Here is a 15010-nt window from a genome sequence, read left to right as displayed (position 1 = left end):
GCCTGGCTTGGAGAATTTTGAGCATTCCTTTACTAGCATGTGAGATGAGTGCAGTTGTGCGGTAGTTTGAGCATTCTTTGGCATTGCCTTTCTTTGGGATTGGAATGAAAACTGACCTTTTCCAATCCTGTGGCCACTGCTGAGTTTTCCAAATATGCTGGCATATTGAGTGCAGCACGTTAACAGCATAATCTTTTATGATTTGAAATAGCTCAACTGGAATTCCATACCCTCCACTAGCATTTATTATATGTGCACTTTGTTTTATAAATTGAACTAATGTGGATAAGTGAAGTATAGTTGATTTACAATGTTACGTTAGTGTACAGCAAAGTGAATCAATTATATATAATATATATATAACATACATTATGTATTTATATAAATATAAAATTATATATATATATATAAAATACCAAAATCATGTTGATTATATTCTTTGCAGCCAAAGATGAAAAGCTCTATACAGTCAGCATAAACAAGACTGGGAGCTGACTGTGACTTAGATCATGAACTCCTCATTGCCAAATTCAGACATAAATTGAAGAAACTAGGGAAAGCCACTGGACCATTTAGGTATGACCTAAATCAAGTCCCTTACAGTGGAAGTGACAAATAGATTCAAGGGATTAGAGCTGATAAAGTGCCTGAAAAATTATGGATGGAGGTTTGTGACACTGTACAGGAGGCAGTGATCAAGACTATCCCCAAGAAAAGGAAATGCAAAAAGGCCAAATGGCTGTCTGAGGAGGCCTTACAAATAGCTGTGAAAAGAAGAGAAGCAAAAGGCAAAGGAGAAAAGGAAAGATATACCCATCTGAATGTAGAGTTCCAAAGAATAGCAAGGAGAGATAAGAAAGCCTTCCTCAGTGATCAATGCAAAGAAACAGGAAAACAATAGAATGGGAAAGACTAGAAATCTCTTGAAGAAAATTAGAGATATGAAGGGAACATTTCATGCAAAGGTGGGTACAATAAAGGACAGAAATGGTATGGACCTAATAGAAGCAGAAGATATTAAGAAGGGGCAAGAATACACAGAACTAAACAAAAAAGATCTTCATGACCCAGATAATCACAATGGTATGATCCCTCACCTAGAGCCAGACATCATGAAACGCAAAGTCAAGCAGGCCTTAGAAAGCATCATTACTAACAAAGTTAATGGAGGTGATAGAATTCCAGCTGAGCTATTTCAAATCCTAAAAGATGATCCTGTGAAAGTGCTGCACTCAATTTGCCAACAAATTTGGAAAACTCAGCAGTGGCCACAGGAATGGAAAAGGTCAGTTTTCATTCCAATCTTAAAGAAAGGCAGTGCCAAAGAATGCTCAAAGTACCACACAATTGTTCTCATCTCATGCTAGCAAAGTAATGCTCAAAATTGTCCAAGCCAGTCTTCAACAGTACGTGCACTGTGAACTTCCAGATGTCCCAGCCGGTTTTAGAAAAGGCAGAGGAACCAGAGATCAAATTGCCAACGTCTGTTGGATCATCAAAAAAGCAAGAGAATTCCAGAAAAACCTCTGCTTTATTGACTATGGCAAAGCCTTTGACTGTGTGGATGAAAATAAACTGTGGAAAATTCTGAAAGAGATGGGAATACCAGACCACCTGACCTGCCTCTTGAGAAACCTATATGCAGGTCAGGAAGCAACAGTTAGAACTGGACATGGAACAACAGACTGGTTCCAAATAGGAAAAGGAGTATGTCAAGGCTGTATATTGTCACCCTGCTTATATGTAGAGTACACCATGTGAAATGCTGGGCTGGATGAAGCACAAGCTGGAATTAAGATTGCTGGGAGAAATATCAATAACCTCATATATGCAGATGACACCACCCTTATGGCAGAAAGTGAAGAGGAACTAAAGAGCCTCTTGATGGAAGTGAGAAAGTTGGCATAAAGCTCAACATTCAGAAAACGAAGATCATGGCATCTGGTCCCATCACTTCATGGGAAATAGATCAGGAAACAGTGAAAACAGTGTCAGACTTTATTTTTTGGGGCTCCAAAATCACTGCAGATGGTGACTGCTGCCATGAAATTAAAAGACGCTTACTCCTTGGAAGAAAAGTTATGACCAACCTAGACAGCATATTGAAAAGCAGAGACATTACCTTGCCAACAAAGGTCCATCTGGTCAAAGCTATGGTTTTTCCAGTAATCATGTATGGATGTGAGAGTTGGACTGTGAAGAAAGCTGAGCGCCGAAGAATTGATGTTTTTGAACTGTGGTGTTGGAGAAGACTCTTGAGAGTTCTTTGAACTGCAATGATATCAAACCTGTCCATCCTAAAGGAAATCAGTTCTGAATATTCATTGGAAGGACTGATGCTGAAGCTGAAACTCCAATAGTTTTGCCACCTGATGCAAAGAACTGACTCATTTGAAAAGACCCTGATGCTGGGAAAGATTGAAGGTAGGAGGAGAAGGGGACGAAAGAGGATGAGATGGTTGGATGACATCACTGACTCAATGGACATGAGCTTGAATAAACTCCAGGAGTTTTTTATGGACAGGGAGGCCTGGTGTGTTGCAGTCTATGAGGTCACAAAATGTTGGACACGACTGAGTGAACGAAGGGAACTGAAATTATATATATAGAGAGAGTTCCCTGTACTATACAGTAGGTTCCTGTTAGTTATCTATTTTATTTATAAAAGAAAAGAAAGTGAAGTCGCTCAGTCGTGTCTGATTCTTTGCGACCCCATAGACTGTAGCCTCCAGGATCCTCTATCCATGGAATTTTCTAGGCAAGACTACTCGAGTGGGTTACCATTTCCTTCTCCAGGGGATCTTCCCTACCCAAGTATCGAACCCAGGTGTCTGCACTGCTGGTAGACATTTTACTGTCTGAGCCGCCAGGGAATCCCAGTTTTTATATATAGTAAAGTGTATATGTAACACTCCCAATCTCTCAGTTTACCACCCCTCCCAACTTTGCCTCTAGGTAACTTTAAATTTGTTTTCTACATCTGTGACTCTATTTCTAGTTTTTAAATAGGTTTATTTGTACCACTTTTTTTAGAATCCACATGTAAGCAATATCATATGGTATTTGTCTTTCTGTGTCCCGTAAAAATTAAACAGCGGAGCATTTATGCTAATGAGATACCTAGAGTGTTATTGTAGAGAAATCGTGTCAGGGTATAATATAAGAATTTGTGATAAAATTACCTTTGTATCTTCTCTTTTAGCCTTTGCTTTTGCTCTGTCTTCTTGCTGACTGGAAGAAACAGGAAAAAAGAGAAAAGAAATGAATCTTAATATGGTAGATTCTTAACACTCACAGGTTGATCCTTCATTGCTTTCATTATTCTCAAGCAACTCCAATGATACAGTTATAGTAGGTGTCATTTTATTGGGTAATAATTAGAATGATTTATTTCATCTCAAGAGAATGGTATTCAAGAAATAATCACTTAATTAACAAGGAAACCTATTTAGCTTCTCAGCAAATAACTTGCAATAGGACTTGCTTACTTGCTGATTCTTTTGCATTTGCAAAAGGTACAAAACTCTTCATGCAAGTCAAGGTGTTAGTGGCTCAGTCATGTCTGACTTTTTGCTGCTCAATGGATTGTAGCCCACCGGCTATCTCTGTCCATGGAATTCTCCAGGCAGTTATGCTGGAGTGGGTTGCCATTCTCTTCTCCAGGGGATTTTCCAGACCCAGGGATTGAACCTGGGTCTTCTGCGTTGCAGGCAGATTCTTTACTGTCTGAGCCACCAGGGAAGTCCCCCTCCAAAAAAAAACTCTTTATAAAAAGTGGTAATATTTAGTTTCTGGGAGGAGTATAGCATGATGATTAAGAAGAAAGACTCTGCAGCAAAATTGAACAAGAAACACAGAAAGTGTCAACCTGTCTGTATCTTTGTCATCTTTAAGTGTGGGAGATAGCGTGGAAGGATAGGAGAAGTAATAAGAATACTTCTCTCATAGGACTGTTGTGAGCATTACATGAGTTGATACATGCCAAGCAATTAGACTAAGTATCTGGTATATAATAAAGGGATTGATAAAAGTGATCAATATCATCAGCATTATCAACATTATTGAAAATTAACTCTCCAAGAACAGGGACATGTTTAAATGAGAGTAACAGCTCTTAGCCACTTTGGAAAAGTAACAGTGTTGCAAATTGAGTTTAATTTTCTCAGTCTAGAGCATAATTTGATCTATAATGCAGATAATTCAATCATATTATAGAGACAAAAATAATTTTTATATGTTACAATCACCATAAATTCTCATTGATCAAATTAAAACTTAAAAAGTTGAGAACTTTATTTGTATATGCTATTAAAGTGTGCAAGAAATGACTATGGAGGAAAGCATGATTCTTAAGAAAGGCAAATGCCTTTGCTAATATATCCTTAAAATATGAGAGAATAAAACTTTAATTGAATAAAGAAGTTTTACATTGATGGAAGAAACTAAAATAGCTCCAAAAGTATGGAGTTTCTTAAACTTCATTATTTGAAAACTGTTCCAAACTTTATTACGAGTCTAAATTGTAAGATTTAACTTATTTCCCTTTTATAAAGTAGTTAGAGGAAACAGCAGAGATCACCACTAGGTGGCAGTCTTACTTCCTCATCTCTGAAACAATATCAAGAATAGACTGAAATAAGCCTCAGTTCAGTTCAGTTCAGTCGCTCAGTCGTCTGACTCTTTGTGACCCCATGAATCGCAGCACGCCAGGCCTCCCTGTCCATCACCAACTCCCGCAGTTGACTCAGACTCACGGCCATCGAGTCAGTGATGCCATCCAGCCATCTCATCCTCAGTCGTCCCCTTCTTCTCAAGCCCCTAATCCCTCCCAGGATCAAAGTCTTTTCCAATGAGTCAACTCTTCGCATGAGGTGGCCAAAGTACTGGAGTTTCAGCTTTAGCATCATTCCTTCCAAAGAAATCCCAGGGTTGATCTCCTTGCAGTCCAAGGGACTCTCAAGAGTCTTCTCCAACACCACAGTTCAAAAGCATCAATTCTTCGGCACTCAGCTTTCTTCACAGTCCAACTCTCACATCCATACATGAGCACTGGAAAAACCATAGCCTTGACTAGACAGACCTTAGTTGGCAAAGTAATGTTTCTGCTTTTCAATATGTTATCTAGGTTGGTCATAACTTTTCTTCCAAGGAGTAAGCGTCTTTTGATATCATGGCTGCAATCACCATCTGCAGTGATTTTGGAGCCCAAAATAATAAAGTCTGACACTGTTTCCACTGTTTCCCCATCTTTTTCCCATGAAGTGATGGGACCAGATGCCATGATCTTCGCTTTCTGAATGTTGAGCTTTAAGCCAACTTTTTCACTCTCCACTTTCAGTTTCATCAAGAGGCTTTTTAGTTCCTCTTCACTTTCTGCCATAAGGGTGGTGTCATCTGCATATATGAGGTTATTGATATTTCTCCCGGCAATCTTGATTCCATCTTGTGCTTCTTCCAGCCCAGCGTTTCTCATGATGTACTCTGCATAGAAGTTAAATAAGCAGGGTGACAATAGACAGCCTTGACGTACTCCTTTTCCTATGTGGAACCAGTCTGTTGTTCCATGTCCTGTTTTAACTGTTGCTTCCTGACCTGCATATAGGTTTCTCAAGAGGCAGGTCAGGTGGTATGGTATTCCCATCTCTTTCAGAATTTTCCACAGTTTATTGTGATCCACACAGTCAAAGGCTTGCTGCTGCTGCTGCTAAGTCACCTCAGTCGTGTCCGACTCTGTGCAACTCATCGATGGCAGCCCACTAGGCTCCCCTGTCCCTGGGATTCTCCAGGCAAGAATACCGGAGTGGGTTGCCATTTCCTTCTCCAATGCATGAAAGTGTAAAGTGAAAGTGAAGTCACTCAGTCATGTCTGACTCTTAGCGACCCCATGGACTGCAGCCCACCAGGCTCCTCCGTCCATGGGATTTTCCAGGCAAGAGTACTGGAGTGGGTTGCCATTGCTTTCTCCTTCATAAATTTTAGGCATATAGAAAATAGAGTATCCCTTGGGACAAAGAGCAAAAGACGTAAGGAAAATCATTGACTCCAGTTTAAGAGGACATAGCACGTTGTCTATTGAGAATAGAGTCATACTTTAGTCCTTATAAATGGGTATTGAACTCCTGCACAATAAAATCATCATTCCTGAAGCAGTCCTTCTCTAACTATCACAGAGTTCATCTTCATGTTGTATCCAAATCTGTCTCTCTGTATCTCTCATCAGTTTTAATCCTGTTGCTTGTGGTCACACAGAATGAGTAGAAAGAAAGATAGTGAGCCAAAACAAAAAATTCCTAAAATCTGCTATATACCATAATGATATCAATATATATAGTCTCATGTATTTCCTCTTTCAGTTAATAATCGTTCAGAAAACTAAAATCATTTAGTGTGGTTTTCACAGAGTAGTCTCTTCTCTGAAAAAAAAGATCTTTCTGAAACATCCTGAAATGATTCTTTGTGTCACAGAAGTTATCATCTGAAAATTCTCCATTTGTTTTTTAGTTTTGGATTTTTTTTTTGTTTTTATTTTTCAGTTCATTTAAATGTGACACAGAAAAAAAAGGCTAGCTATGCCTAAGAGGAAAATGTGTTATTCATAATTATTTGAAAACTTCCCTTAGCAGGTCCCTGTCCCCAAGCTTCAGAAGCCCTGGGCTCTACTCACAAGAAGGCCTCGCACATAGAGCAGGTGTTGCCGTGCATCTTCCCATCTGGGCCCTGGATGGGGTCATTCTCTCGAGTACAGAGAAGCTGTCCATTCTTCCTGGATTTGCGGTATTCGCTGCACAGCTCCTGTGAAATCAAGGAGGGAAGTCTGAGCTGTTGAACACAAGTTGGATCAGATTGCAAAATATCCTGAAGTTTAGACTTTTTTTTCTCAAGTTGGGTTCATCAGTTGGTAAATTTTAGAATAACTTTGAGGACACAAGCAATTTTAAATGATGGAAGTTATAGACCCTCAACCTAGAAACAGTTATCTATGCACATGTATGCATGCACACATATAAACAAATACACAAACTGTATTCATGTTTCATGTGGTTTTAGAGACTCTATGGGTGCCCTGAATGCCACCTGTGGATCCCGGGTCCATATGCCTCTGACTTGTTGCAGAAGGTCCTCTTACCTCAAAGGAAGGTGTAGTCTCAGTTTGTCTTTTATTTCTTGATTCACCTTCCTTCTTTTTCTTTTCTTTTTCTTCTGCTTGGCTAAAAGAGAGTCATTTAAAGAGAAATGAGTAAGAATTCTAGAATATCCAGATTGAAAGTGATCTAAAGTACTCAAATATTTGATTATTACAGTTGATATAAATTATGAACTATGTGTGAACTGTTGGGCATATTGGTATGTTTGTTAGTGATCTGTCACATGATTTCAGATGATTTCATATCCCACTCCACAAGGCGGTGATCCTTGTTTTCAGATCATTTCCACTCCCATGGGAACTCAACCAGCAAGTGATATGTAAGAATCATTCTTGGATTATTACAGCATTGTGCTAAAATGTGACACACACACACACATACAAATGCCATTGACAAGAAACAGACACAATTTAAGAAAGAGAATAAAGCTCCCAAAGAGAGAGAGATGAAGCAGAAAGGACAGAACCCTCCCTCATTTTCCCAGCAGCAGCTCTACTCACAAGAAGGCCTCACACATGGAGCAGGTGTTGCCATGCATCTTCCCATCTGGGCCCTGGACGGGATCGTTCTCTCTGGTGCATGGGAGTTTCCCATTTCTCACAAACTGGCGGTATTCACTGCACACCTCCTGCCAAAATAGAGAAGGTAATCTAGAAATACATTTCATCCCCACTCAGAGCAGAAGTTCAGAGCATCTCCACTGGTAGAAACTAATCTTTTGAGTCCAGGACTTTAGTTGTGTTTCTCTCAAATATAAAATTCAATTCAAGAAGCAAAACTCATGATTTGCTAAGAGATGGAAACAAACAAGACATCAGAGGATGCATAATAAAAGAGGGAGGCAAGTAAACTCTATTAGATATAGGATGAAATAAGTACACACATACAGGTCCAAGAAAATCTGAGAGCCCAAATGTTGGGACCATGAAATCTCATTGTGGAAATCAGGGAAGATGTTTTCTGGGGATTAGAATAATTTGAGTGAGACTTTGAAGAGTAAGTAGGATTTTCCTGGTTAAGAAATAGACTGAGAAATACACATTTGAGATTGCTAAAATGAGCCGAGGGGCACATGTTGGAGACTACATGGCATTTACAGGAGCACCTGAATTTCTGAATGGCAGTACGGAGCCAAATAAGAGGGCTAAGGAGACTAAAATGCATCCTTCAGCTGACAAGGAGTTATTTAAGAAGATAAGTATTACGATCTGGTTGATATTTTGAGACTTTAGTCCAGCTGTGTTAGGGAGAATGGCTGGATTAAGAAAAAAAAATTAGGGAAGATTTGACTTTTAGCATTTAAACAAGTTACAGTAACTTACATAGGGCCATGAAAATGAATATTGTAGCATTTCAAAGGAAAAACCCATGTTTTTTTCAGGTGTGCAAGGTATTTTTTAACCCAACTCAGAGGTGAAATTTCAAAAATTCACCTGTAGAAAATATACACCAAGTGTCTCTGAAAACTGAATAGCAAAAGCTAGTTCAATCTGTTACACCATAAAAGTAGAAGTAGCACTTTTTTTTCCCCCAGACTGCAAATAAGTCCTTTTCATTGTACAGAGTTAGTCTCTGAAGCAGCAAGAGTTGATCAGTCTGCCATAGCATGCATCTCAATGTCATCTCTAGATTGAAGGGTTAAGGTTTTCTGGGGATTTTTGCAGGGCAGTATGCCTGCATTTAGGTTCTTTGAAGTGTGTTTAAATTATAGTCTACTCACTGCATATGAGGGTGCTCTTCCAGATTCTCTTTTACTTCTTGCTTTTGCTTCAGCCTTTTTCTTTTCTTCAGCTTCTGCTCGGCTGAATGAGGGGGTGGAAAAAGGACAGATCCATAGAACCAGACCCAGGCAATGGCTTCTCCATGTTCCTGCACTGCTAATCTGTCCTCCCTCCTTAGGAAGGAGCCACTTGGCCCCTTTATCACTACATATTAATGAGAAACAGCACACAACAGCCTCCATTGTGGTAAAGTACCATATCTTCTTCATAGTTTCTGCTTAACACTGAAATAAAGATAGCAATACTTGTGGATCTGGGAGACTTGCTTTCTGAAAATTACCTTGCTTGATCATGCTCAGAAAAGGAACATCATCAGCATTCATCAAGGAGATACCAAAACGACTAGCTTGGTGACATTATACCTGGAGGCTGAAAGTGGCCTTAACAAAGCACACGGACTGGTCTGCTTGTCACAGAGACAAGGTGAAGTAGTGAGGGCTTTGCTTATAATCTCAGGATATGACCACAACTAACCAAGAGCTTTCATCTCAAGTCTGTGTTCAATCTACCACGTCATGTATACCCTAGCCTTATGAATTCAGTTTATATGTACTGCTTACTCATGACTGTGTTCTCTGTAAGGAAATGTAGGATGGATAGAAAAGATTAATAATTGCCATACCTCGATAAGCCAAATGAGCCTGTTTGTTTTGTACAATGGAATTGTATGATATGTACAGTTAACTGATGGTATTTCAACCATACATGGTTGTCAGTCAAAGCAAAAGGTCAAACTAAATGTAGTGAACTACTTAATCTGAACTCAATCAAATAAACTGAGCCCAATCCCAGATTTTAAAACCAAACTCAATTATAACTTACTGAGAAATGTCACATTATAAAAAGAAACATGTACTGCTATTTTATGAGTTCATGGATGTCTCATGTACAACTTCAGTAATCAATTTCTGCAGTTTATATGTTAATTTGGGGAAGACTAAATGCCTATAAACTTGTACAACAGGTTCACAATATGAAGCTTCGGCAGTAGGAGAATTTGATATTTGTGTAAATCAGGATGTTCCAGTGCGAAGGGATAGACGTTAGGGGAAACAGACATCTTGGCAAAAATAGCTCTAGATACTTACTCCCGCCTCTATTATTAACATTCTTTGTGTAACTTCTGTAGCTCCCTCCCCAGTTCTGAAAACAAGCTAGTTCTATTAAATTACTATAGGATCCTTTTACCCCTCAACATTCTAAAAGTTTGTACTCACTAGAAGGCTTGACACATGGAACACAGGTTGCCATGCATTTTCCCATCTGGTCCACGAATAGGGTCGTTTTCTCTGGTACAGAAAAGTACTCCATTCTTGGCACGATCCTGATACTCACTGCACAGTTTCTGAATAATGGAAATCAGACAGTTTAGAGATGGTTCTTTGTTTATAAATGTATGATATTCTTTATCAAAGATGTTAGAAAAGAGGAATTAAGGATAAAAAATAAAACTTTTAGGGTTTAGAATTTTCTAAAATTTGTGATATTTCTCCTTAAAAGATTCATTCACTTAAGTATTCAACAAATGTATTAAGTTAGAGGGATTAAATATGAATGTGATTTGGCCCTTTTATGTTGAATGAAGAGGATAAGGGATTACAATATAGAAAGCTAAGGGATATGGCACATGGCACACGTCTAAATTAAGTGTGCACCAGCATAAAGGAAAGAATGATTCAAGGAAGTTCCCAGAAGAATTTACACATGAGTTGTATCTTTAGAATGTGTCTAGGAAAAAGAATGTGGCAAAAAATGTACTCCAGGAGGAATTATGATATGCAAAGCCAGAGGTGTAAAAGAACATGTTATCTTCAGATAATCTATCACAGCCATGACTACAATGGTTAAAGAATTATCAGGACACAAAGAGGAAGGTTTGGGAACTAGTCCAAAGGAGAATTTGATGGTAAGTCAGAAACAGACCGCTAAACTTTGAAAAGACTTCTGCACTTTATTCATAGGAAACAGGAAAACAATATTTATAGCAGAGAAAAATCTAAACAGATTTTGGTTTTAAAAAGTTTATCCAGTCAGATGTGTGGAGGGTTTAGGTGACTGAAGACTGAAGTTAGGGAACCTATAGAAGATGAGGGAGGGAGGGAGAGGGAAGGAAGTAAAAGAGAGGAAGAAATTGAAAATGAAACATAAAAGGATAGCTGGGGGGCATTTGATAGCTAAAATTAAAAGGCTTTGGTAACATAGAATTGAAGGGAGAAAGCAACTGAAACTGAGACCTTAACAATATGAGTTACGTGAAGACAGAAGGTGGACTCAGGGAGTGAGCTATTTTAAGTAGTTTCTTCATGGAGTGAAATGGCCCAGTATACTTTAAACATTAGATTTCCATAATGCCATTGGTTCGTGGATGTTTCCTACTCTGAAAACAACATGGGAGATGAATCTTGAGGATTGAGGAGGATGCTGGCTAGAAGTATAGAGACCAGGCAGGATGCCTATGCATCAGTGCAAAGGAAAGCTGGTAGGTATCTGAGCTAAGATGGTGAGTGAATGAGTGAAAGTCGCTCAGTCATGTCCAACTCTTTGCAACCCGTGGGCTATATACAGTCCATGGTATTCTCTAGGCCAGAATATTGGAGCAGGTAGTCATTCCATTCCGGGGTAAAAGACACACACACACACCCTGTAAACGTCATAACTAAGTTGGTCAAACTAATCCTTACCTCAGTATCTCTTTTAACTTTTTCATTAGCCTTTCTCAAGATTTCATCTGCTTTATTTTTTTCTTCTGAAAATTGCCGTTGGCTGGAGACAGAAACGAAAAGGGGAATGAATATAGATGTTTTGAGTCTTCAAGCAGCAAAACAGTCATTTGGATGCAGGTAGAAACAAACAACTAAGTGTTCCTGAGTTTTAGAACAAACATTTTCAAATCACCCTAAAGCCCTTGATTACACTGAAATCTTTACTATTTCCCCAAAGAACCCCTTTCATTTTGCCTTCAAGTTTGCTGTTTGCCATTTCTTCCCATTGTAGCAATGTTTTTTTTGTCACCTTCTCTTTTAAATCTCCCCCAACTCAAATTCTACCTTCTTTAAGAAGACATCCCATACCTCAGAGTGGAAATGAGTTATACATCTTTTACTGTGTTTTCATATTGGATATTCTTCTCTTATAGGATAGTTTTCATTCTCTTTGGCAGAGAGAGTGTGTGTGTGGATACACATCCATGTATTGCTGTTAGCCTTAAGCTTCTTGAGAGCAGGGATCTTTGTCCATACATTCATCCATTATTTATTCAACATTTGATTAGTAATTATTTTCTGGCAAGCATTAGATAGCACCCTGGGCATATAGTAGTTTGCAATATGACCACATATTCTATCTTCTTGGAACTTACAGACCAGTAGAGCAGAGTGATAGTATTAGAAATAATTATACAAATATAAACTATTATGATTGTCATGAAACTATTAAATGTTATAAAGATTTAATTAGTGATTTTAAGAGATCTTATCCAAGGAAGTATAATTTTGATATGAAATATACAGAAGAGACATTAGTTTACCAACAGAAGAACTAGTTCAGAGGAAAGAGCTTATAAAGTTCAAGGATCTGAAAGAAAGTGTGATGAGACCTTTCCTGAGCCGTCTTTATATATGTCCTAATTTATGTGGTGTGGGATTTGCTCTTTTTCCAGGGCCAGATGTCCAAGATGAAAAGATAGAGTTAATCTCGTTCACATATGAACATGGATTTTTTTGTGGGCATCCCATCTATGCTGCCACAGTGGGGTAATGTATGTATATGTGTGCTCAGTTGCTTAGTCATGTCCAGCTCTTTTGTGACCCTAAGGACTGTATCGCCCTCCAGGCTGCTCTGTCCATGGAATTTCCCAGGCAAGAATACTGGAGCAGATTGCCATTTCCTACTGCAGGGGGCCTTCCTGACCCAGGGAACAAATCCACGTCTCTTGTGTCTCCTGCGTTGGCAGGCAGATTCTTCACCACTGCACCACCTGGGAAGCCCTGATGTGGTGATTACTGAAGGAAAACAATCAGTCCTGGTGCCTGCTTTTAACTCTCCATCTGTACATAGGGTTGCAAAGAGTGGGACGTGACTGAGCTCACACACACACTATGACTAGCTCACAAGAAGGCTTACAGAGGTGACGGGAAGAAATGTCAACAAGTATTTTGTGATCCAGTCATCTTACTGGAAACTAGAATCTGCTTGTATTAAAAAGGAAATATTAGAGCTTGCTTGTTAGGTGGTATTATGATTTGTAGAGGATATAACAGTGCTCAGAAGTTCTCAACAGCAAATCTTCCCATAAACACTGTTCTTATCCATCATTTTAGTCAATCTTCACTTCACCTTTTGGTTCAATCCAAAGAAACCACATCTATACTTACAAAATTTCAGCACACAAGGCACATTTGTTGCCGTGTATCCTGCCATCAGGGCCACGGACAGGGTCACTTTCCCGTGTACAGAAAAGTCTTCCATTCCTCACTTGGTTTTCATAATCCTTGCAAAGATCCTTTAAAAAAGACAAGTAATTACATTTAGCACTTTTCTGCCCTTTAACCTAGAAAAATGTACATCATGTATTTATTTTCAAAGAATGTTCTATCCAGAAGGTGTTCATAAACACATACAATATATTAAGGAGAGTTAATGAGAAAATAGAAATTATATTGTCAAATTACTTGGTACTTGTATCTACTATGTGGTTCATATACTAAAAGGTAAAAAAGCCTAGGAAAGAATAAGGCTAAGGAAATATTTTCTAAGATCAGTTACTGTTAACTTTCAAATTTGTGAAAAAAATAAATAAAAGATCTGTCATGGGGTTCCAAAAAAATAAGAACATAACAAAACATAGCAGCCAAGACAAAAGAAATGTTACCAATAAGCAGAATATAGAATCTGTGAGATAAGATATTTAAGAGCTACTTAATAGGAACAAGTCAAGAGCAACCTGCATAATCTGCAAGGGAAAAGGAATAAGACGGTATCCAACAGAGTTATGCTTACTCTGTTTTTCACTCTGTGGATCATTTCAATTTACTCTTCCTCCTTGATCAGCCTTCATTTCTAACACTGCAGGTGGAAACCTCAGAGAGAGAACCTAATTTTCTTCACTTTTCACTTGGAATTGTGGGCCATCAAGGCTCACCTTTATCTTTTGTTGTTGTTCAGTTGCTCAGTCATGTCCGACTATTTGTGACCCCATGGACTACAGCACCCCAGGATTCCCTGTCCTTCACCATCTCCTAAAGCTTGCTCAAGATCATGTCCATTGAGTCAGTGATGAAAACCAACCATCTCATCCTCTGTTGTCCGCTTCTCCTCCTGCCTTCAATCTTTCCCAGCATCAGGGTCTTTTCCAATGAGTCGGCTCTTCCCATCAGGTGGCCAAAGTATTGGAGCTTCAGCTTCAGCATCAGTCCTTCCAATGAATATTTACAATTGATTTTCTTTAGGATTGACTGGTTTGATCTCCTTCCAGTCCAAAGGACTCTCAAGAGTCTTCAGCACCACAGTTCGAAGGCATCAGTTCTATGGCGCTCAGTCTTTTTTATCATCCACCTCTCACATCCATATTTGACTACTGGAAAAACCATAGCTTTGTCTAGACGGACCTTTGTAGGCAAAGTAATATCTCTGCTTTTTAATACTCTGTCTAGGTTTGTCATAGCTTTTCTTCCAAGGAGCAAGCATCTTTTAATTTCATGGCTGCAGTCACCGTCTGCAGTGATTTTGGAGCCCAAGGAAATAAAGTCTGTCACTGTTTCCATTGTTTCCCCATCTATTTGCCATGAAGTAATGGGATAGGATGCCATGATCTTCATTTTTTGAATGTTGAGTTTTAAGCCAGCTTTTTCACTTTCCTCTTTCACTTTCATCAAGAGGTTCTTCAGTTCTTCTTCACTTTCAGCCATAAGGGTGGTGAAATCTGTGTATCTGAGGTTACTGATATTTCTCCTGGCAATCTTGATTCCAGCTTGTGCTCCATCCAGCCTGGCATTTCATATGATGTACTCTGCATATAAGTTAAATAAGCAGGGTGACCACATACAGCCTTGACGTACTGAAGGATTACTGGTCCCATTTTGGAGC

The 15010-nt window shown here is 38.9% G+C and overlaps 1 protein-coding gene across 1 annotated transcript in view; it reads right to left on the bottom strand.

Moving 5' to 3' along the window:
* Nucleotides 1-15010, bottom strand: part of LOC128050797 (serine protease inhibitor Kazal-type 5-like) — a 68554-nt gene that overhangs the window by 26253 nt on the left and 27291 nt on the right. Inside the window, exons 9-16 of the mRNA XM_052643196.1 lie at nucleotides 13300-13427; nucleotides 11608-11689; nucleotides 10144-10271; nucleotides 8866-8947; nucleotides 7646-7773; nucleotides 7127-7208; nucleotides 6665-6792; nucleotides 3183-3231 (exon numbers count right to left, since the gene is read on the bottom strand). Of these exons, the coding sequence (XP_052499156.1) occupies nucleotides 3183-3231; nucleotides 6665-6792; nucleotides 7127-7208; nucleotides 7646-7773; nucleotides 8866-8947; nucleotides 10144-10271; nucleotides 11608-11689; nucleotides 13300-13427 (807 nt within the window). The remainder of the gene's footprint in view (nucleotides 1-3182; nucleotides 3232-6664; nucleotides 6793-7126; nucleotides 7209-7645; nucleotides 7774-8865; nucleotides 8948-10143; nucleotides 10272-11607; nucleotides 11690-13299; nucleotides 13428-15010) is intronic.

This window comes from Budorcas taxicolor, chromosome 7, assembly GCF_023091745.1.
Source record: "Budorcas taxicolor isolate Tak-1 chromosome 7, Takin1.1, whole genome shotgun sequence".
Lineage (NCBI taxonomy): Eukaryota > Metazoa > Chordata > Mammalia > Artiodactyla > Bovidae > Budorcas > Budorcas taxicolor.
This window is presented reverse-complemented; position numbering and strand designations above follow the sequence as displayed.